The 24,462-nt window shown below is 36.2% G+C and overlaps 1 protein-coding gene across 2 annotated transcripts in view; it reads left to right on the top strand.

Annotated features, from left to right (window-relative positions):
• Nucleotides 1-24,462, top strand: part of adgrb3 (adhesion G protein-coupled receptor B3) — a 187,934-nt gene that overhangs the window by 127,641 nt on the left and 35,831 nt on the right. For both annotated transcript variants that reach the window (XM_053479702.1, XM_053479701.1), the window contains 6 exons: nt 2,131-2,199; nt 3,619-3,727; nt 7,763-7,909; nt 11,274-11,349; nt 13,979-14,081; nt 15,228-15,271. In XM_053479702.1, coding sequence (XP_053335677.1) covers nt 2,131-2,199; nt 3,619-3,727; nt 7,763-7,909; nt 11,274-11,349; nt 13,979-14,081; nt 15,228-15,271 — 548 coding nt within the window. The remainder of the gene's footprint in view (nt 1-2,130; nt 2,200-3,618; nt 3,728-7,762; nt 7,910-11,273; nt 11,350-13,978; nt 14,082-15,227; nt 15,272-24,462) is intronic.

Raw genomic sequence — 24,462 nt, 5'->3', positions numbered from 1 at the left:
AGAGAGCTCTTTACTTGCTCTTTTTGGACTCAGCATAAGATGCATGAATGAGAGTGAGATGAGAATAAAGTGAGTCCATATACAGTACAGGAGCACTCTGATATTTCTTCCTGAGGTTAAAAGTGGTGCAAATGTTGTGAAGTATTGTAGAGCTTGAAGAGAGCTCGTTTAAAACTTGAAAGGAGGCCTATTTACTAGGGCAGTGGAGGATCAAGCGGTTAAGGCTGTCGGTTACTGGTTTACTGATCGGGAGGTCAGAGGTTCGAGCCCCTGCACCACCAAGTTGCCACTGTTGAGCTCTTTAACAAGGCCCTTAACCCTATCTGCTCCAGGGGGTGCTGTATCCTGTCTGACCCTACGCTCTGACCCTAACTGGAATATGCACAAAAAAAATCATTTCACTGTGCTGTAAGGTACAGGTGACCAATAATTTAATATTATTATTTGAGATTTTGTGCATCAAGAAAAAAGTGAGTGACAGGAGAAATACACTATAGGTCACTTTGGTTTTACACTCACCTCATGGGTGTCATAAATGTTATTATTTTTTAAAATTCTTTTAAATATCCTTTCCTCTGGGATCCTTTTATTTACAAAAATTGTTGAAGATCACAAGAAACCATATGAGCATCATCCGCATGTATGCAGCATTTAACTGAAAGATACACAAGCCTATTGCGCAGAACATATTGTTGACTTTAGGTGATACATACCTATAATGCATTACTGCTGAAGTTACTGGGATTACAATTCCACAAAAACCCTCTGAAAGTATTCGAACCACTCATGGCAACTGCTGTGTTGCACAAGAGGTATGAAAGTAAGTTGCAAAAAAAAAAAAAAAAAAAAAAGTGGAATGATTGCCTCGCCAGAAAGTGTTGATTTTTGCTCTATAATCAGGTGTCAAATCATCCTGTACTTCGTTCAAATGTGGAAATTTTAACCTTATAAAACAAGGTTTCAAATTAAATGTTTCATTACAGACAACCTTGCCGAAATGAATAAATGTCTGAAAATGTTCATTGCATTTTGCTGTCGAACTGTTCATGTATACAGTACAGTACACCACCTTGCTCTGAATAACCTGTAGCACTACTAAGAGCTCCTGAAAAAAAAGGACTCTCATACTCTTTATGTTTGTGCAATAAAATAATTTCTATCTATTGCGTTTTCACAATGACTCCGAGAGGGCACTGCCATTATAACTGGAGTGTTTACAGATTGTCTTTGAGAGCAGGTCTGTTTTCTCATGCCTGTATTAATGTATGTCTTTAAAGTATTTATCTAGCAGGGGTATGATTTTTTTTTTTTTTTAACTACCGCCATCCTGTGTGTGTGTGTGTGTGTGTGTGCAAGGTAGATATTTGTGTGTGCCTATGCAGTGTTTATATGGGCACATTACCAGCAGAGGGAGTATCAGCACTCAAGTAGAAAACGCACCCATGCAGAGACCCAGCTCTTTCAGGACCAGCTTTCCTTTTAGAATAGATAACGGGATCTTACACTATATCTTAAACTATATCTATTTTTTCCTATATATGACATTTCTTCATATTTTTATTTAAAAAAATAATTGTTGGCACACTGTCGGGTTAAGTGCTACCGTCTGTATTTGAGAAAGAGATCAACGACTTCCTGAACTGAAGGTAGCAGAAACTCCCAGGTGCGGTTTGAGGCTGATGACGCCTGACAGATTCATCTCTCCACGTATCAATGGTGTGGCTTTTCTCCATAATTACCCAAGATGGCATTTGTTTAGACTGCAGGAGAGACGCTTCCTTGTGTGTGTGTGTGTGTGTGTGTGTGTGTGTGTGTGTGTGTGTGTGTGTGTGTGTGTGTGTGTGTGTCTATTCATAGAGCACCTGCAGGATGAGAGATTGTGCTAATGTTAGTTGGGACGGACAAAATTAGCTGATGCTGTTCTATCCAGAATTACAGTAGATCAACCTTCCTACCTACATATCTATTTCTCTTTCTGTTATAAAAAGATTCTTTGAATTTTATGAGCACATACCAACCCAACAAAGAATAGATGATTCAAATGTATAGTGATATTTTAATAATAATAAAAAAAATTAAACCTGTTTTTAAAACGGATCTCCCTTTCTTTCTGCCTTCCTTCCCATACAGAACTTTTTTCAGATCATCAGTAATCTACTGGAGGAAGAGAACCGTGAAAAATGGGAAGATGCTCAACAGGTGAACACAATGTTTAATTTCTAATCTTAATCCAGAAACATACTGAATCTCATATTAATGCCATATTAAGCTGCAACCAAGAGCTTGTCAGTGCTTAAGGATTCACATCACAAGTAGATTCTGTGCATGGTGAAGGCTCTCTGCGTATAAGTGTAGTGTGCAAGCAAATCACTTGGCTCATGCAGCATAGCAACTACAGGAAAGACTGAAGAACCACGAGCTGCAATGCTCACTAAATCCACATGGTGGCAGTAGCAAGATCATGTCCAACTAAAAGGGCCACTGTCTTTGATGACTTGCCATCTCTCTCTCTCTCTCTCTCTCTCTCTCTCTGTCTCTCTCTCTCTCTCTCTCTCTCGCTCTGCTTTTGCTGCAACACAATCTTAAATGAGCTGCAGGGATTTAAATATATGACAGCCTTTTTAATCAACAAGGTTTTAGATTTGTCAAAGCTCCTTGTCCCTCACAGACAATTGGGTTAACGTGACACACAGTCAATCTCAGATTCTCGGTTCATACAAAAACAGTCTGCTTTCTTTTTGTATGGGAGATGAAGACTGATGTCTCTAGATACTAGTGCACACCTGCTTTCAAGCACTGGAGCAAAGAGAGTGGCAGGTTCATTAGTACAGTGTTTGCTGGTGTGTTAATTTGTCACAGTTCATATACCCACATACATACCAACTGCATACAAATCTGCCACATCTCCCTGTATTTGTCAGCACCCAAGACTCAGACATGAGTTTTCATTCATTAAGCTTAAACATTTCGGAAACATTTCGTTTGTTCGATTTTGAAAACGTATCCTTTGGTATCCAGAAACGTTACCTTGAAATATATGAGCACTGGGAATCCATCAAGATTCTCTGTTCTTGTTGAGAGGATATCTATCTTGATTATTTCCCTCACTACATCTTCCTAGAGCACATCACTAGGCTTGTTGCTATGGAGATACAAGGATAATGCATGAGAGAGCCAATGGCCTTCTCTGACCATAATCAGACTGATGGTTCTGGCTGAAATCCAGAACCCATGGTTCCGCACTGCTCAACGTCATTATAAGGTGTCTGGCACTGTGTGTATTAATAATTGATAGTTATAATTAATTCAGCGTGAGCAAAACCACAACTAGCAATTTTAGACCAGGATACAATATACAGTATATAACACAGGATGTGCCTCCTTTCTAAAACATGGGGTTGATTATAAACATATCAGCTGTTGGATAATAATTTACTGATTGGATACTGTCAGTACAATCAACGCTGTCACCCCCATGGCCCAACCCCCTGAAAAAATGAGCCAAAGAATATAGAGAAATTACGGTCCAGACATAAGTTGGATTACTATAATACTTCAAAGACACCCTAAAGGCACTTTTCTCCACTCTCTCATTCCCAGTCTTTTTTTTTTTTCCAGATCTATCCAGGTGCAGTGGAGCTGATGCAGGTCATTGAGGAGTTCATACACATCGTCGGTCTAGGCATGAAGGATTTCCACAATGCTTACTTGATGACCGGAAACTTGGGTAAGGCCTCTAAAGAGCCATTAAAATCATTCACTTAAAACAGGAGCACATATATTATTAGGAATAAAAAATGAATAATTTGTGTGGTTTATAAGGAACATTCATTTGGAAAAAGAAGGTTGAAGGTTAGACTCTATGTCACGGGTTCCAGTGAGTTCCAAAATGTGCTCAGTCGATTTGAAACAGTTTGTGCATTGCTTAATTGCTACATCAATAATGTGGGATTGTTCTTACTGCTTCAGCACGTTCATGCGGGATGAAAGAAATAGCTAAAAAGGTGAATCGATGTTGTCCTTCAAAACCAAGTTTATTCCAATTATTCTGCTTCACTTCAATTTTTAACACCCATTCAATTTCTCCTATGGGAATAATGAAAAAATTGATACTACAGATTTTTGTTCATTTGCTATATTTATGGCATCATATTGTCATACTGTAAATATTGTCATCAGATCTAGACATCTCGTCTAATGATTCCTATTATTTACTATTTACTATTTATCTTCAAAGGAAAAAATACAGTAAAAATAGGGTTGTGCTAGACACTGGAAATAACACTGGAAGAAACACTTGATCTGTGACCACTATGATATATGTTTACTTATTTTGTAACTAGAGTGAATTACAGTATATTAATACACAATTCCGCCAAATCTTTATTTGACAATCTTTGCCAAAATATAAAGCAGACACGGTTCCTGGGATTTAATTTAACTAAGGTAAAAAAAAATAAAAATAAATAAAAATTAACAACCAATCAGTACTGACATGTGTGTCATGTGAATGAGTCTAGCAGGTAGGGTTGATGGTACCAAGCTCAAGGGTTTGAAATTTGAATCCAATATTCCCCCATGTTCATGGTGTTTCTGATCCATGGCCAAATTTGGCTTTTCCAATGCAGCTCTTCATGGTAACTTTCTACACTTTATAACATAGTTCACCTCAGTTGCTGCCATACTGTATGTTATTTCATGTTTGCCCCATGCTTGTTCTCCTAGATGACTATTTTGGATATGCCTTATTATTTTAGCTGTAATGCTTATGACTGCTTCTGTGTGGACATTGTCATTGATTTTGGCAATTGTCTTCATTTTTTAATTTATTCAGACACTTCAGAAATTTGCTCTAGTATAAAGTTTAAAAAGGGTTTTATCAGCAACTTAATAAAAAGATTTTGTTACTTAATTATATTATTTCTATTTTACTACAACAAATTATATTTGTAAGTGCATTTCTATTTAATAAGCTTTAACATAAAAGTAACAATTTCTACCATTATCTTATTTTAATTTAGTGAAAATGTAGTCTTATTTTATGTTCTAAATATATGTTGTATATATTTTATCAATGCTAATGACACATTTTGTAAATACCAACATTTTCTGACATGCATATCCAATTGTTTGAACCAAGGAATCTACCCCCCCACCCCACCCCCACCTCCCCCTTCCCCCGTCACTGTCTGATGATGTCATTGCACCTCCCAGTCCTCCGCAGCCTGTCTCTGTATTTATGATGAAATTATCGTCAACACCATTCCAGCTTAGGGCCAAGAGCCTTCTTCCTGTTTTCTGTTACGCTTCAGGAATTTGTGGTTTGTTATTGTAGGGTGTCAGTCAGAGTCTAATCAGAGCTTCCAGTGGAGCAATACAATAAAGTGTCCAGCTATTGAAGGGTACAGGGAAAGAATTTAAATTCATAACAAACCAATCAGTCAAACTGCTCTTGGTATTCCTAATGTGCTCATGCAGAAGATGAACAGTATACATTTATCACACATACACTATGTCAGATCTTATCATGTCAGTACAAGATTAACCGGGTTCTTTACATTTTTTAAAACTATTCACATAGGCATAATCTCTAAGATGTTTTTCCGTATACTTTTTTGCAAATGTTAAAAAAAAAGAGAAGAAATTCTGTCCCTGACTCTGGTGAGAAGCTCTCTGTCTGCCCTCCCTGCCCCACTGAGAATGTTGTTCTGCCACCCTGGCGTGCTGGGGACCCAATTTTGGCTTCCCATTGTTAGCCTGCCTCCCTGCATTACCTCTGATATAACTGCCTCCCTGATGCCACTGTGGATGTAACCACAACACTTTGCCTCTGCCTCAGATGTCACTTAATCACCAGATGCTGTGAAGAACAACCCCCCCTTTTTTCCTGCCCTTTATAAAATACTGCCATGCGTCCCTGTTCTGCCAGGAGAATCACTCTCCCCCTTTCGCAGTGCAGAATACTCCTTTCCCCTGCTTCATGGCAATTTTTTTTTGTCTTAACTGAACATGAAATAGATCTGATCAACATCAGAATTTTTAGTATAATCTCTCCTGCTGTACTAAATAAACTTTTTGGCTTAGAATGTGCATCTTGTAATTAAAATAACAAACATGATGCTGCAGTAATGGAAATCTAAATGGAAATCACTTACATATGGACAACATTACTGCATCGTTTCTTATTTAATTTACGCCATTTCTGTGATACAGTAGCAAAGAGGCCTAGTGACCAGGCAGGATTCTCCTTTCTCTTTCCCTTACAGCTTTAGTCAAATAGCTTAGGCTTGATATGCGTTCATAAATAGCTTATAGATAATAATTTTTGAAACAGGTTTGACAGTAAACTTTAAAAGATTCTTTGATTCTTTGTTTTAGCTTTTGGACAGACGACCTCACATTTGCCCCTAGCAATTAAAATTAGCCCCTGCTCTGGTATACAGAGGGGTTTACGGTCGACTTACTGTACAGACTTCAAGGTGCCCTGGTACTGTGGCTGCAAAAACAAGCCCAAATCATCCCTCGACCACTGCAGTGCTTGACAGTGGGTATGAGGTGTTTCTGCTGAAATGCTGTTTGGTTTTCACCAAACATGGCGTTAAGGCAAAACAACTTCATGTTGGTCTCATCTGTCCATATGATATTGTTTCAGAAGCATTGTGGTTTGTTTAGATGTAGTTTTTTTATGTTTCTATGTTCTTTTTAGACAAAAGATGTTTCTCCTGGCAACCCTTCTACATAAACTGTACTAGTTCGGTCTTCCTAATTGTGCTGTCATGGAGTTTAATATTTAACATGCTCAGTGAGGCCTGAGATGTAGCTCTTGGGTTTTTTGTATTTCTCTGCATTGAATAATAATGAATGTTGATTGAATGTTAATAATCTTTCTCATTGAATGGTGAGCCCCAACTTATTTGGAAAAGGTTTTATAACTCTTTTCAGATTGAGATGCAGTAACATTTGCTTCTCTAAGACCTGTTAACACACACTGGAATGCTCCAGACCAGCAAACTGCTAACTCCCCCCTCCCAAAAGTACTGCTTAGGTGGAATTCAAACTCATGATCTTCAGCCTCTAAATTCCCCAGTTCCCCATCTGATTAAGCACTGATGCTCTGGACAAACAAGTATGATCTACGATGGCCTCACTCCTCAACTCACAGCACCCAAAGAACCCAATGCTAATGTCCAGTGCCAGACACCATGGCATGCTGCCTGAGGCCCTGTGGAGCCTTGCCCTGAGGGGTCAGAAATGCCCTGGTGGCACTAAGGGAACCCAAAACCTACTGTAGTTAGTTATAATGCTAATGTTATGGCAGATCAGTGTATAAGACTCTTGCTCATTTCAAAGGTGTTAATATTTCTGGAGGGCACAGTATATCATGTCATACAGTATGTAATGTAGTCCATAGACGATGTATTTGTGAAAGAAAATTAAATATGGTCATTAGGGGTATAAATTATTTACTGTTAATCTACTATTAAAACTTGTGTGTGTGATGTTGCTGATCATTGTCTCTCATTACAGTGAAATCATGAGCCTGTTGTGTCCGTGTCTCTCGGTAGTTGCCTTGTTTCTGACTCTAGATGAAAATACCCTTGATTGGTTATACCAGTAGCAACTGCAATCAGGTTCATACTGTACCATTACGTGTTAACATTAGTGAAAAAAATTTTAGTTTGCCTGAACTGGGTGGAAGCTTTTTGTATGTGGTGCACTTGTTCACTTTCATAAAATATTCCTCTTTGAATTGTTTTTTTAGTGGCTAGCATCCAGAGGCTCCCTGCATCATCAGTGGCGACTGACATTAATTTCCCCATGAAGGGACGGAAGGGTATGGTGGACTGGGCCAGAAATTCTGAGGACAAGGTGGTCATTCCTAAAGGCATGTTCAATCCTCAAAGTGCAGGTATGTGTAATGTGTGTGTTGCATATATGTGTGTGTTGCATATGTGTGTGTGTGTGTGTGTGTTTCATACATTGGAGGACCAGTCTCTAATTTCTGTCTGTACTGTACATATTTCTGTCAGATTTTGTCACAGCATCACACAAAACTGTCTGGACAGAATCTACTGTAACTTTTCAGTACTTAGATATCTGCATGAAGTTAACCTGCACCATATGTGAAATCAAAATCTTAAGAAAAAGTGATGTTATGTGGTGGATTTAATAAACTATTAATAAGCTACTTGCTCAATGTGAACAAACACCTGCACCAATGAATTTAAATTAGAAAAGAGCTAAACTGAATATTTTTTCTTGGATTAGTTAATATTTTCACAGCTGAAATAACAGCGCTGAAGTGGTATAAGTGAATTTTAACGCGCCAAAGTCGTTTTAAGAAACCTAATCTTTATCCACATCTTTTTCCAATTTCTCATCTGTGATTCACTCTCCGATTAGCGAACAGGGAGTGTACAGTATTTGGCTGACAGCGAAAGAAGTACTTAGTGTAAACAAACTTTTTAGATCTTCTCTTTTCCATTGATTGTAATAAGATTACAGTAGATTTAAAATCTTGCTGTGAACTAGGTATAATTTGTACAATTAACTAATATTTAGCCACCAATCCAGTGGAAATCAATACCATATAATGTTGTCACACCAAACAAAATTTTGTGAAATTTGAAATTAATTAAGTAATAATAATAAATATAAATATTTCACTGATTACATTAAAGCTGATCAGCTTATTTTTAGCTTTACCTTTTTAACTATTTCTACAAACTCTTTGCTCAACGAAAAAAATCGTTTTGAGACTGTGGCTAATAGAGCTTTTCAAATACATCCACTGTCCAATGCTTGGATAGGCAGAGAGTTTTATTTAAGTGATGAGAGAACTGTCAAAAATGTTGCCAGACAACTCAAGAGTTGGCCAGGCATGAAATACTGAATGAGCTTTATGTTTCTATCTGTACCGGTACTTTTTTTTGGTAAGCGGATCTCAGGTGCACTGACCATGTTAAAGCAAGAGATCTGGGGAGTTTGCTTAGGAGTGGACTGTAGAGCCCTGGGTATGGGATGAATTGGCCAAAGTGCCACAAGGGCTGCTACTGTAAAAGTAAAAGCTCTGGTTGTCCTTATGGCACCTTTGGTGCTCCATATTGGTCAGTTTGGCTTGTCTCAGATGAGTGTGTTCAGATGCTTGGATTTCAAAGATTCTATATCTGGTTCTCCCCTTCGGCTTTTAAAGTGGTGGACAATGCACATGGAGGAATCAATCTGGTGAAAACTCCTGAATGCAATGGTGCTCTTGCTTGAGCAGCACTAGTTACTCACCCACTCTTTGTCCTATTTGAGAATGGATGAGCACTCAATGAAAAAGCTCAAGAAAGCATTCTTAGGAGATGGAGTGCTCTTTTTCCTACAACCAGACAGCAGGGGCCCAGGTTAATGCTAATCAGTTAACAAATTTACAAACTTGCTTATTTCAGTAAGCTCTTATTTTCTTGAGAAATTCGGTGAGCACTGAAGCATGAAACACTCACTTGAGACACGATCTCCTAAATACTGATAAAAAGTATAAAAAGATGAAGACATGAATCAGAAACCTACGTAGTCATACTATAAATACAACAACAGTAGATATATAAGTCTTCGTATACTAAGGTTCAAGACGCTTATTCTATACTATACAGTGAATACTTGTATGGTGTGTGTGAGTATATATAGTGTTGCAAATGATAAATCCATGCAGACAAGATGAGTATGTAGGTGAGCTTGAACTTAACAGGGTTTGTGAGTGCTGAATATTATCATCATTGGTGGTGTTGTTTATAAGCTGATATCTGTCTGAAACCCACATCTGAATGATTTTATTCAAGCCAGTTTTGGGTTAACAATTATTCGGGCATTTTGTGTTTGTTATTTTTGATTTGTGAGAAAAGTATTTGATATTCAAGCTTGATTTTAACTTAATAAAAAATAACAATGTTTAATGAAAATTCCAATAAAATATTTTGTGTGTAATGGTTGGGCCAGGATTTACTATTTAATTGTTTAAACATTCTTATTGAATAATGCCAAGAAATCACATCCAATAGAGTGACAGGGCATTCTGCTAATTGTGGTGATCAGTCGTGCCTGAAATCCATAAAATGAGTAGTACTGGCCACATTTCACCTTCATGACACAAACAGGCACATCACACTGGGACACAAAATTAGCTGCAAATGAAGCAAATAAACTTAGACACATGAGAGAATAAACATTATATACTGAAGGTAATATTCACACCAGAAAAAAAAAATCGAATATCAAGCGCTGAAAAAAATAGAGAGAATGTAGGAGCTAAATGAAAGTAGTTAAACACGGGTGATGTATCAGAAGCACTGCATCATTAACTTACCACAAAACTCTGTTTAGTTTTAGCAGGTCAGGCGGAGGAAGTGAGAAATTTTTATTACTTTTATTATATATAGTTTTTATGTTTTTCAAATAGTACTATAAAATAATACAGACACTTTACCCAAAATGGCATGGGCGGTGGGGGGATCCACTCTATCTGCCTGAGGATTTTGCCATTGCATATGGTAAAGGCTTGTAATATTACAGAGGTTTAGTACGCATGTACGAAAAATTACCAGTAAAACCAGTTACATGTTTTATCTTTTTATGTGTGGGTTAATACCATCGTGTACAGTACATAAAAATCAGGATCAGTTCCACCCATGTACTATAAACTCTAAAATATTCCACCCCAAGCTGCAAGACACATACACAGTACTTTAACGTTATGCATAAGGCAAGAGTATTTTTACATTTTTACACGTTTCTTAAGTATATCTTAATCAGTTTATCAAGGATAGGCCATAGTATAATTAAATTTTTCTGTGTCCTTGTCAGTTGAAGCCAAGTATACTTTAATATATTGTATTCTTTAATCTCTGATAAGTACATAAAAATTAAAATGAAAGCATTAATTTAAAAGTAGTATAGTCTGCTAATAGTACGGTTGAATAAACAGATTTTCTTTGCAACGGATAAGCGACTCTGAGAGGGCCATTTTGCTCTCATGGGTTGCGTCTCTGTCTGTGTATATTACTTAAAAAAATAGCAGAGTAATGATTTATTTATTTATTTATTTAAAAGTATCTATAATCTGTTTACATTTTTCTCTGGTTCTGTGTTTATTCTGTTTCTCATAAAGTAATTCTGAAAGATTTTTTTCCTGTAAGTTTAAGCACAGTCCTTTTAAGCAAATGTGCCTTAAGTGGTGATTGTTGTTAATAACAGTCACTATTATATAATCTAACCAAAAATTGTTTTACCAGATATGGATGGCTCTCCTGTTTTAATTCTCGGCACAGTCCTCTACAAGACACTGGGACTTATGCTCCCTTCCCCAAGGTAAGATTAATATGAGTTATATGATACAGATAACGCTCCACAGCCTTTCCATTTGACTAGTGTTTACTTGGTGCTAACGTTATGAATGAATCACAAATATTCCACAGAAACACATATATCGTGATATTCTCTGCTGCTATATGTCATTTTATTATAGAATTTCACTTGCAATGCTTTATATGTTACTTATAAGGAGGACTCCTGTGTAAATATATCAAAATGTTCCTCATTTTTATTCTAGCTACTTCCCAGGACTTCCCCTTACTCTAACTGATGAATGCTTTAAATCCTGAGATTTTTATTTTTTACCTTGCCACGTTATCTAACACTAAGAAGTGCAGTTATTCCTTTAAGTTTACTTTTTACATAAGTGTACTTGAACTTTTTCTTGTTTTAGTAATCCACTTAGACATACAGTAGTTCACTATGTACAATGTACATTCCCCTTTAAAATTATCGGAATTATTATTATTTTTTGCTACATATTGAAAACAATAGAGTTCAAAATCAAGAGATGAATATGGGACAATAGATTAGCATTTTAGTCTAAAAATTTCATGTTCATTTAGATTTAGATACTAAGATCTAGACATGTTTAATTATCTTAAAACTTGCATGGCACATTTAGTGTGAACCTTATTCAAGTGCTAAATTATTATTATTATTATTATTATTATTATTATTGTAACAATGAATTGTTTTCATTATCTAATTTTGGTTTGGTTTTGTCATATATGAATCGAACATTTAAAGGTTAAACAGTCTATACAACAAGATCATGCGAGAAATAAGACTATGGGGAAAAATAAACCATTTCCATAAATAATAAATCAATTTGGTTTATTATGAAAAAAAGTCACTGGTGTACTAAAACTCAAACATCAAACATTTAGACATTTACATTTGCAATTAGGCACTTGGCAGAAGCTCTTATCCAGAGCGCCTTAAAAAGTGCTTTGAAGTTTAATTGGATAGACCCTTACACTGGGTTACTAGATTAGCCGAAGAAAACCATACCAGATGATGACAAAAACATGACATTATCATCATCAACCTCCACGGACGGGTAAAGATATCACAATCCCCTGTTTAAAGATTTCTAAATCAGAATAAGAATTGGATGGCCAGAAATTCTAAAAGAAATAAAGAGATGAGCAACAAAAATTCTAAAATCAAGATTTGCCTCCACCATTGTGATAGATAGGGCCAAGGATTGAACAAAGGATCTGCTCATGGTCCAAAATATATAATCTCATCTGTCAATAAGATGGAGGTAGTGTTATGACTTTGGCTTCCATGGATGCTTCTGGTAATCCAAATGTCTTCAAAAGAACAAAAGAATTGGTCTTTCCATTTTAATCCTTTTGAAAGGGCTGTATATTTAGGTCTGCTAACTGGTGTCCTAAGCACCTAAATGGACACATGAGCATAAAAACTAGACCATGGAGCAATGAAAGAACTCATGAATGCTCATGTGGTCTAATGCATGACATTTGCTTTTTATTTTTCATTTTTAATTCAAATGACTATTTTTCTTTCATATTATGTGGACAGTCAAGTGTGTGTGTCACTTATTATAATTAATAATTATAATCCTACAGTTAGTGTTACAGTATGAACCCTCAAATTATATATTATAAGTTATACATTATAGGTTTTATTTCACCGGGTTGTGTATATTTTTTGGGGGAATTATATCCTTTCCATGCAAACATTTGTCATTTTCTTTGTGTTCTTTTTCTGATTTGCAGGCTTGTATAAAAGTGATATAAAACCCCATCTATCAGATTTATGCCATTTCTTTAGCATGTAAAAATAATCATGTTAATATTGATAGAATAATGCACAACCACTTAAGCGGCAAAAGAAAAAAAAACCTGTGAGCTCTAAACATTGGACTTATTTGTTTAAACACATTTAAACTAACTAAGTACTTGTGCAATGTAGAAAATATCAAATATTTTATTACTGTTACTGAGAGTGAGCACTTCTTTTTGGGAAAAGTATGAGCAGGACTTATGAACAGGTCATAACACATGAGCAGTTAAACATCATCAGAACTTACACAGCAAAACTAGTCTGCGAGAGGAAGCAGAGAGAGGGCTTCTGTATTTTTATCATATGGACAAAATAAAAACATAAAACCCAAATTGTCTGTAATAAACGTGGTTGCATTTTGACTAAGACTTTTACAGTGAGAAAAATAACTTGGATCATTTTGGGCAAGATGATTTTTGTCAAATGTTGTAACGTTTAGTTAAAAAAAAAGGCCTCCTGCCATATTCATAAAAATGAAAACAAATATGCGAAATCTAATGCTTACACATTAGCGAAAGACACCATAACTGCATACTCGCCTGAGAGCTGGGTACACAAACCTTCTCCCTACAGGCTGCCTCATAGAAGCTGGACCTGTGGGTTTGAAAAATGACAGATGTATTTTTATCTCAACTTAAGACAGCTTAAATAATTGGCTCAGAAGCTTTGAATTTGTATGAGGCATTAACTTCAGCCATAAACTCCATTTTCATTTACTGGTTAAGATGGATTGATGCAGAATGAGGCACCTTATTGAATTATCTTGTTGAATTATCTTACTTGATGTAAACCGACCTTGTCCGTTCCACAGGAACAACACTGCTGTGAACTCCAAAGTCATTGCTGTGACAATGAGACCAGAGCCCAAACTCAAAGAAGCTCAGATGGAGATCGAACTTGCTCACTTGGCCAATGTAAGCAGGTTCTCTGGATGACAATGACCTCATTACCTTCACTATGATCTTAATAAACATATTTCTTCTGACACTAAATATTAACCAAGGATTATTTAGATGCAAAAAAAAAAACTAAATATGACTGAGGATGATTTACAAGTAGTGTTTGATCTGGACTGATTGGAAGTAGTGTTCATTTTGTCAGCTATTTTCAATTTAATACTTAGTCTTAGTCCTGGGATAAATGTCCCTGTTAGTTTTTATCATGTTCAGTCAATCTTAATCTATTTTCCTTTAGTTACATTTTAGTCGACTAAAAGTCTGGGCATTTTAGTCTAGTTTTAGTCCAATAAAACATAACATTTTATCAAGAAGATTATTATTAATTAACCCTACAGTCAATCTAGTCTAGCCAAAACCCTTTTTTTGATTTTTCTGGTACACCTTGATGCGTCTGTTCAGGTTTGTGATATTGTGTGCCCATCAGTTTTTATTGTCTGGTTCAATATAAAGAAAATGGGCCCAAATACTGGCTCTAGTTTTTAGCCTGAACACGTATTGTAGCGGATACAGAGAAAAATTTAATATTGATGAAGATAAAGTCAGATGTTTTCTTAGATCTGCTATCGTCTCTCACTTAATTTATGAGATATTAAGTCAAGAGAAGATTTGTTGATCAAATTTAAGCTATTTGTTTTATTTCATATAAAAGGGACATTTCTCACAAGGCATCTTGTAATTATGTAAACCATAAATTTCTTAGTGTGGAAAACATTTCTGTTTACCAAATAGGTTTTTATAAAATAAGGTAAAAAATAAATGGTTAGGTTAAGTAAAATGAGTTATGTGCACACATTATTTTTCATTGACTTCAATATTTTGCATATTAACAAGATTAGAAAACATAGCACACCAACAGTTTCTTCTTACCGGTGTCAGGACACAAACTGGATGTCTGTAGACAATTAAATATGTAGATGACATTGTTTAGAGGCCTAGTCTTTTTCATTATTTATTTTTGCGTATCTGGTATAAAATGGCCTCAGGAAGACATTCATATTAAAGGTATTTTATCTTGGTCTTCTTTTTGTCGATTACAATTATATGTACTACAGTATGTTCTCTTTATGTCCAAATAACAACATATGTTTTCTTATCTTTCAGGGAACAATGAATCCATTTTGTGTTCTGTGGGATAGCACTATCATGTAAGTAGTTTCATACAGCAATTTTAAAGGATTATAAAGTATTAGCCTAGAAATGGTGTTTTTACCCTAATCGTACATCATTATATTGGGGCTAAATAAGTATCAACTTGTAAAATTAATCTGATTCAGTGTGTCTTGAATATAAAAGGATTACAGTATGATTTTCTAGAATAGGTATTTTTTTTTCTTGTATATAAGACAGTACCAAGCAAACAAAATAGCAGTGCTTTTTTTCTATATCATATTAATAGGGCTACGTCCAACCCAACACAAGGGATTAAGAATAATTGCTTCAGTGCATTGACAAAAAAGCAACTCCCACAAGGAGTGAAATTAAAATATAAACTATAAAATCAGGGACAGTGAGAAGCACAATTCTGTATATCTTCCTACTATAATTCAATAGTATGTACAAATTTAGTGTATAATGTATAGTAAAAACAGTTGTAGTGATGGAGAGGTAGTTTGCCTTAAAATTGCATGACTTCTTCCAACCAGATACTGCTTTGTTCCCCTTATCAAGGTTTATAAATCCATAAAAAAATTGCTATAAAACTTTTAAAAAGAAATGTGGCTTGACGTAATGTTTCTTTAGTATGAAATAATTATGAAATAGCTTTTAATTTTAATCTAACATGATGGTTCTTTTTATGGATTGATCTTTTTTATTCAGTACAAACTAAAGCCTATAATATTGCATGTGATTTGTGGTTAATCCAAATAATACTGACAGATAAGTATTGGTAAAGTATTGGTAAAATTAAGTCTATGGATACTGTATAAAGAGATGAAAACTGGCTTCAGACCTTTTTAAATTTTAAATTTATTTCAGTATATGGACATGTATATACCGTAATTGGTACATTGGTATAATCTTTATCAGGATCTATTATGCCAGCAGGAATTCTAATGCTGGATGATGTCATAGCAATATACCATCATCCAACATTAGAGTTTCTGCTGGCTTAATCCATACTGATAAAGAACATAATAGGACAGCCGTCATCCACCCAAAACCCATCAGGATCAGTTCACATATACAGTTTTGTAGGAAAGTCTTGAGACACCCCTAATTTCTTTATATTTGTCTTCCAAGGAGCCATAGTTTCTTGTATTCTCGAGGAATAGTTCAGTCTTCCTGAAGGACATTTTTAATGTAATCTTTGTTTAATTTAATTGTTTAAATGTTAAAAAATAAGGGATGGCTCAAGACCTTTGCGCAGTACTGTACATTTATGTTCCCTTAAGTTTATAACTTAAAAGAGAGTTAAAAAATCCTGCAGAATCGGCACTACTGCCTCTCTTGGTGGTAGCAATGTTATCTCTCTGTTTAATTTTCTTTTGTGAATATTACAGCATGACTGAGTGTAATACAGCATATTATAGCATAAGTACAGCATGACTCCCAAATGCAGCCAATCTACTGCTATTGACAGGAACAGCACAAGTATCCATTTGGAGGTCAAACAAAAAGTTATTAAACATTAAAATGGAAAATTAGTAAATGATATTACTCATTGCTAATATGCCTCGGAATGTTGCACTTATGCACTACCGTATGCCGTACTTATAATACTATACTGTGACATTGCGTTCACACAAGATAAAAACTGCATAAAGTTCTATTTCACGTTATGGATCTTGATTGTTACGTGGCGCAGACCTGTATAACCTGTGGATGTGTTCTACTTTTTTTTTTTTCGGCTGTTCTAAATCAAATGTTTTGGTAAACTGCACACCAGCGTTAGACACTTGGCTCAGATGCAGAAAAAAAGTAGGAAGAACATTTTAAGAAGATTAAGAGATTTAAAAAGATCCTTTAATAAATGCTGTTTTAAAACTTTGGAACTATGACAATTGCTTATGTTTTGGAACAATCAGGTAAACCAAGAACATCTTATTATTTATAAGAAAATAGAGAAAGCACAGTTAACAAATTAATCGATGTGGCAACTCTTTATTTGAAGACCAGTGTCATTAATAAAGCTGGTGGTGGGGGGTCTGGTCATATTAGCATACATTTTTGTCTTTTAATGAAATGCAATATTTTGTCATTCCTGCATCTAAATAACCTGGATTTTATCTATACATATGATGTTTGTTTTTACCTCCTGAATCAATTTGTTTGTCCATGCTACAAAGTGTGCATTATGGGATACAGTTTAAAATTTTACATAAAAGTGCACTGACTTTGCACTTTTGATTTATTTGTGGGGTAGAGAATAGGGTAGAACAATTAAAAAAATAAATAGCATTCACAATAAAAGCAAAACATTAAATTTGTGCAACCTGTAGATTCAAAATAGTATGAAAAACAAAACTTTTTATTGGTGAAAGACTGATAACTTGTGCCGTACTTTATATTGCTCTCTATTTTACATACAATATTATCCCTTTGTTTGTCACATTACATTACAATACAGCACAATTCTATTCTTTACATACAGTACAGTAATTTAGCATCTTATGAAGTTGGGGTCAGAGCACAGGGTCAGCTATGATACAGAGGCCTTGAACAATGGCTCAGTAGTGGCAGCTTGGTGGTCCTGGGGCTTGAACCCCTGACCTTGTGAGCAGTAACCCAAAGTTTTTACCAGTGACGTACCTTTGCCAGAATGTTCTGGTTGCATAAAGTCAAGGAACAGCTTGCTTGGTTTTCTACATCACCGGGTTGATTTAAAGACTAATCCTGTAAGCCACAGAATCCGTTTCAGGTATTAGACTAGATAGACAAACAAACAAACAAACAAACAAACAATTAATGCATCTACATTTGAGTATGCATCTATTTTTACTTCAGCATAGAAAATGTACTGTAAGTGACAAGGTTTTTTTAATGAAACAGTCAAGATGAAAAGTGGTCAATCTATATAAAGTCCAAATTATTTTACACAGATGATTTGAATGTCCTCACCAATATACAACAGAATTATTGAAATGTATTGCCAGACATTATTAAGTTACCCTTTTCTCAGCTTTTCCAAATCTGAATTTATCAAGTGCCTATAGTTAGCTGTTTCCCCTTACGAACACAATTAAATTACATCCAAAGTTTCTTTCCCACTCTGGTCAAAACTAATCACAATACTATAAAAAGTAGTTTTTGACATGTTTATATATAAAATTAACCTCGTGGGTTTTGTGGAGTACCATTGGAATACCACCAAAATCACCCTCCAAAAATTAAAAGGCATGTTGACGATCAAAGGCTGAACCATTCATAGCCCCTTTAAATACAGTCGATCCACAAAAACACATCAAAAACACAGCTAATTGAATTGCCTATACTCTTTCCATGTTATGAAGACAAAACATTTTGGATTATAATGTTTCTGTGGGTCGCAGCAAGGTTTTAAAGGTAAGGACGCACCCATTTGCTAGACATTTGCTAGTATCTGCTCATTTGGTGCTTATGTTGCAAATGTGACTATTGTAACTGCTGTGATTAACAGATTATAAAATAGATTGCATGAATGAATTGTAGGCTTTCTAGCGAAAAGTTGCGTCACTGTATTCCTGGACATTTTCATGCATAAAAATTATATTTAATTAATAGGATTTGCACACTTTGTTGGACGTATGCTGCACAGTGCTGTGTAACAGTTTAACACTCCTCCCTACTTTATGATATTGTGTCCTACTTAAAATGCCCAGCCTATATTATCTTTATTTATTTTAAGTATTATGACTGTTAAATCATATTTTGAACACAGTTCTGTGTTGAAAAAAAAAAAGAAAATAAAGAGGGAATGTGTTTTCCTAAGATTTACTGCAATAATTCTATCTACAGTATCTATCTATCTATCTATCTATCTATCTATCTATCTATCTATCTATCTATCTATCTATCTATCTATCTATCTGCTTTTTACCTATAAGTTTGAATGCAGATTGTTTTTACCTATGATGGCTACTATTAAATAGACTTTCATAGCCCTGCACTGATCTGTTACACCATCAAAGATACCCTCTAACCTCTATTACCCATTTGCTATTCACTGTTGTTTCAGTTCCCTTCGTTTCCTGGTTTGTCTCCTAGATTATGTTACATGACCTCCTGTCCACACTCCCTAATGCTCCTTTACTCCATAATACCCACATTAACCAGATACTGTGGTCAAACCCACATTTTCTGCTAGATAAACATTACTCACTTACACTCCACACTGTTTATCCTGTTCAGGGCTGCGGTAGGCCTGAAGCTTCCCCCAAGGGGCCATCCTTGAATGGGGTGCCAATCCATTCCTGGGCACAAAAGCACACACGCATACACTCACTCATACACTACAGGTAATTTTGAAATGCCAGTTAGCCCAATCTGCATGTCAGGAAATCAGTGTGTCAGTGTGAAATCAGTGTCACCAGGCACCGGGAGAACATGCAAACTCCACACACATACCTGAGCTGTGAATCAAACTCTTGACCCTGGAGTTGCGGGGCCGCAGTGCTAACCACTACCCGCTGTTCTGCCTTAAACACTGCATTTTTACGACATGTAAAATGGTGGCTGTTTAAATGAAGCTAATAAATAGGATCAGTTAAGTACAGCTTTTTCACTAAGCTATCTAAATAAAGCAACACTTTTGGATGAGCCTGCTTCATAGATGACCAATGAAGAGGTTGAGAAATAAACGGAGCCATTGTTATTTGTTTCAATTGTTAGAGCTAATTTACATATTTTTTCAATTACATTTTTTATAGGCTTATGGACACTAAGTTAGTATAGTATTATATTAATATTTATTAATTTATTAGTATAATATTATATTATAATTAGTATAGTAATACCTTGTTACCCTGTCACTTGGAAAAGTTACCAGAATTCATTTAAAATTACACCTCTCGCAAGAACAAACTCCCTCCAATTTTTCTAATTTTCTCTTTGCACCCTATATCCATTATGTACCAGATTGTGCCAATGTGGTAAAGAGGTGACCTTCAGGCCCTGTCAGCCTCACCCTGGAGTTCTACGCTCCCCGTCCTGGAGCTCTATGGAGTGCCGCACTGTAAACCTCACCCTGGAGCTTGGCTGCTCCAGTGAACTCTCCAGCTATGGATATCCCCCTATGGGGCAGTTTCTGATCCCCAGAAATCTACTCTCCATTCATATGATAACTTCTGCCAGATTAATATGGCTTGAGTATTTTTGGATAAACAGGCTTTCAGCCCATGAGGGTGCTAGGCCAAGACATCTTTAACTGACTTGAATAGTGCTGTCCAGTGTTATTTCTGATACATAAGGCACTGAAGAAGAGGCCTATCAGGTGGTAATGTCATGCCATTTTATACGATGATGACATAAGCAAGCATAAGTTGAGGTAATCTACTGTACAAACCGTGTGAACAGGGTTCCAGACAATCAAGTAACAGGAATGAGAAAAACACCTGGCCAATGTCATCATACGTGGAACGGAAAAAGATTTAAAACAAACTCAAATGGTGATAGGTAAACAAAAATATAAAGTAGAAGTCTCTGTGGAAGCAAAGGCCATGAACTGTGCAGTGCTGAACTCATCAAAGGCAATGCTTCCATAGGCAATGTTCCACCTTTAGCTGTTGGACTTAGAAAGACATTAAGGCATATAGGCTCAGTCTTCATGAAGGCAAGAAGTGCCAGGGGAGGAGGTGCTGGCAACAGCAAGTCAGAGCTGGGAGTAAAGTTCTTAGCTACAGTACGTCCTCAGCCTTGAAGCTAGAAGGTAAAGTGATGTAGTCACCCCTGTAGAGCAGGTGCAATGCCATTGAGGTCAGTGGTAAAGTAATCTTGGCATCATTCAGGTCAGGATTCGAAAAGAGCAGGGTTGGAACTCATTCCCCATGGTAGGGAAAGTTATTGGTCTGGTAGGTAATGCAAGGACTTCACAGGTATACAGGTATAATCATGGCAAGAACCTTGGCAATCTATAAATGGCATGAACAGGGCTAAGGTCAATTAGGATACTGTATGTGAGATAATTTACCAATCATATGGAAGGGGACAGGGCGGAAACCAAAATAAACATGTTATAATGTAAACAAAACACACAAAACAAAATGTATTCTGGAAGTACTATATTGGGATGACCCTGAGCCAAGCAGTACTTGATGCAGGGGGGAATCACTGATGTTCTACTGTTTCCTTTAACATGGTATTGTATGTGACAAAATTATTAAGCCGGTGTTTACTGGCATCTCTGTAAGACTACTGGCTTAGTTTTAAGTGTATCCACCTCCTGGAGATTCACTTGCTCATTTGTTGTGTGCAGTTTCACTTTTTCTTCTTTTCTCAGTGTAATCAGGCTGAAGAGGCAATGTTATTTTGGCATCTATGTTCATCACCCACGACTATGCGACACAGGCACCAAGATGTCCACTGATAAACAGGCTGTCCCTTTGAGCCTGGCTGATAATGTTTTAAAAACCTGGAGAGAAAGAGAGGAATAGTACAGGAAAGGGAAATTATGATATTTACCTTTATAAGGTATTTACTACTTATAAGGTATAATTGTGAAGATCATCAAATGATTATGTCGTCAGTTATGGATATGTGAACTGCCCTTTATAATTTTCGATCACAGGTTTTCATTGTAGTTTAAATCCAGACAAAAATTACCCATTCCAGAACAAAAATGTCATTTTTTTTTAAGTTGATGCCTAAAGTTTACATTACTATGTAATATTATGTTTTCATATGTTTTTTTGGGCAATTGATTAATTTTTAAAGCAATTGAAAGTACCAAAAGCATCTTGATAAACAATTATGCCACTTTTTTGCCAGGCAAAAAACCTAACTTTGAAAAGTTCAACTAAACACCAAGACAAAAAGAAACTTGTTTACTCCAATCCAACTTAAAGAAAAGATTGTGGATTAGCCTTTTGAAAGAGTGATCTCTTGTGGTAATTCAACTATTCTGCTATAATCATCAGCCTTATGTATGGAGAAACACCATCCAACACATGGAGTTGGTAGCGGCAGAAAATAGTTGCCATCATGAGGATTGTCTAGAAATACTAAAGCAACACAACACAAGTCAACAACCAGAACCGTGGATAAAACTGGGCCATTCAGCAGATCAATGACAAGAAGTGCACCACTAAAGTAATGGTGAAAGTAAAATGTTTAAAGACAACCGGGTAAAAGGATCGAAGTGTCCATTTCTAAACCCTGACATTATTTCATTGTAAAATTTGTGGATTGAACTGAAACTGCATACCTCTGTAAGAAAGCCCACAAACCATAAAAATTTTGCCAACATATAGTGAGAAGCATATGGAAGGCTATGCTACTTTGCTATAATTTGGAATAACCATTTAAATAAAGTGTATGCCCTAGTTGGATGAATGTAGGATATGTATACTAACATAAAATGTGTAAAATTGTAAAAAACTTTTGAATGGTTTAGTCGAGGTGTACTGTATGTGTATGCCTCAAGTGTATGTTTTGTAGCATCCTGTTGAAAGAATTATCTATTGTCTAGGTGGATGGTTTGTACTGTACTGTAAATATACTCCAATCAATCATAATGGTAAAACTTCCTGCCTAATATTGTGCAAATTCCCCATTTGCTGCTAAAATAGCGCCAATCTGTTCAGTCATGGAGCCCACGAAACCTTAAAGGTGTGCTGATTCTTTTGATCCCCTAAGTTGCAAGGTGGGGCATCTGTAAGTTAGACTTATTTCTAATTTTCTTATTTCAAGTTTGGTCTAAGAGTTCAGCTCCAACCCTAATCAAGCTAATCAAGGTGTCTTTAAGATTACTAAGGCCACAGGAAGGTGAGGTTTTTTCAGGGTTGAAGCTGAAATCTGCAGTTTGGCTCTCTAGGACCGAAATCGCCTACCACTGGTCTAACACATCCCAACGAATGCTTGACTAGACTAAAATCTGGTGAATCTGGAGGACAAGTCAACACTTCAAACTTTTTCACATGTTCCATGTTCCTAAAGACATGTTTGAGCCATTTTTGGAGTTTAGTATCCTGCTTAAAGAGACAAATAAGTTCCCAAAGTGGGGTGTACATGTGCTGCAACTCTGTTTATGTAGGCAGTACATAGCAGAAAAGTACATAGAACATCTCTCTGCCTTCACTTCAACCTGGTGCCATCTTTTCTCCAGGTAAACCAATCAAGGGTGCTGTTGGCATCGGACATGGGACAGCATGGGTCTGCTGGTTTGCAGCCGCAATCATAGCAAGCTACTATGGATAGCTGGAAATATTTTTACAGCAATTTGTGCTGCAATAGTTTTTTTCTTGTAGGATCATACCAGATCTTTACTTCTCACACATGGTAATGAGTCTTGGGCACCTAAGAACTTTGTTGCCAGAACACTGGTTGTCCTGCCCTGGACCATTTTTTAATAAGTACTAACAAATGCATACTGTGAATACTCCATAAGACCTGTTGTTTTGAAAAAGCTCTGATCCTAGTCCTAGTCATCACAGTTTGGCAATTTGTGTGTGTGTGTGTGTGTGTGTGTGTGTGTGTGTGTGTGTGTGTGTGTGTGTGTGTGTGTGTGTGTTTGTTTGTGTGTGTGTGTGTGTGTGTGTGTGTGTGTGTGTGTGTGTGTGTGTGTGTGTGTGTGTGTGTGCAGACAATCAGTAGAAATACTTGATTGAGCTTGGCATTTTGCATTAGAAGCCAGGTTCTTCCTATATAGAGTTTTATAATAATTCACCATGTCCTTTCCAGAAACAGTCTCCACTTACAAGAGGGTTTACCACCATATTACATCTTATTGCCATTACTGCTTAAGTTAAGTAATACCACAGATGTTATATATGGAGAGGACTTGTGAATAGTAATTTGTGAAATAAGAGTGTGTGATTGAACATTGATAAAAAGGGAAGTCTTGTACTGAACCCAGGAACTCTAAAGGGCAGCAGGTTGCTCATTAGGAGATTGTCGTACCACTGCAATGAGCAAGGTTTAAATTCCCAGTTTTAACACATGCTGCAGATTGTAGTGTGGTACCCAGCTGAGATCAGTGTATCTCAATGAAAATCAATGCTAATTTCTACTTCCTGTGCTGGAGACCACTGTAGGTATTGACTGTCTGTAAGTGGTTTGTAGGATTCTTTTTCAGTAAGTCCACTTCTTGAGAGATTAAACGAATTACGTTATTATGAGATGAAGGATGTGCAACATAAACCTGAACTCAGTGACTGCATAAAATGTAAATATTATTATTATTATTATTATTATTATTATTTTG

This window comes from Clarias gariepinus, chromosome 20 (assembly GCF_024256425.1).
Source record: "Clarias gariepinus isolate MV-2021 ecotype Netherlands chromosome 20, CGAR_prim_01v2, whole genome shotgun sequence".
Lineage (NCBI taxonomy): Eukaryota > Metazoa > Chordata > Actinopteri > Siluriformes > Clariidae > Clarias > Clarias gariepinus.
Note: the sequence above shows the minus strand (reverse complement) of the source record. Positions and strands in the feature narration are given on the sequence as shown.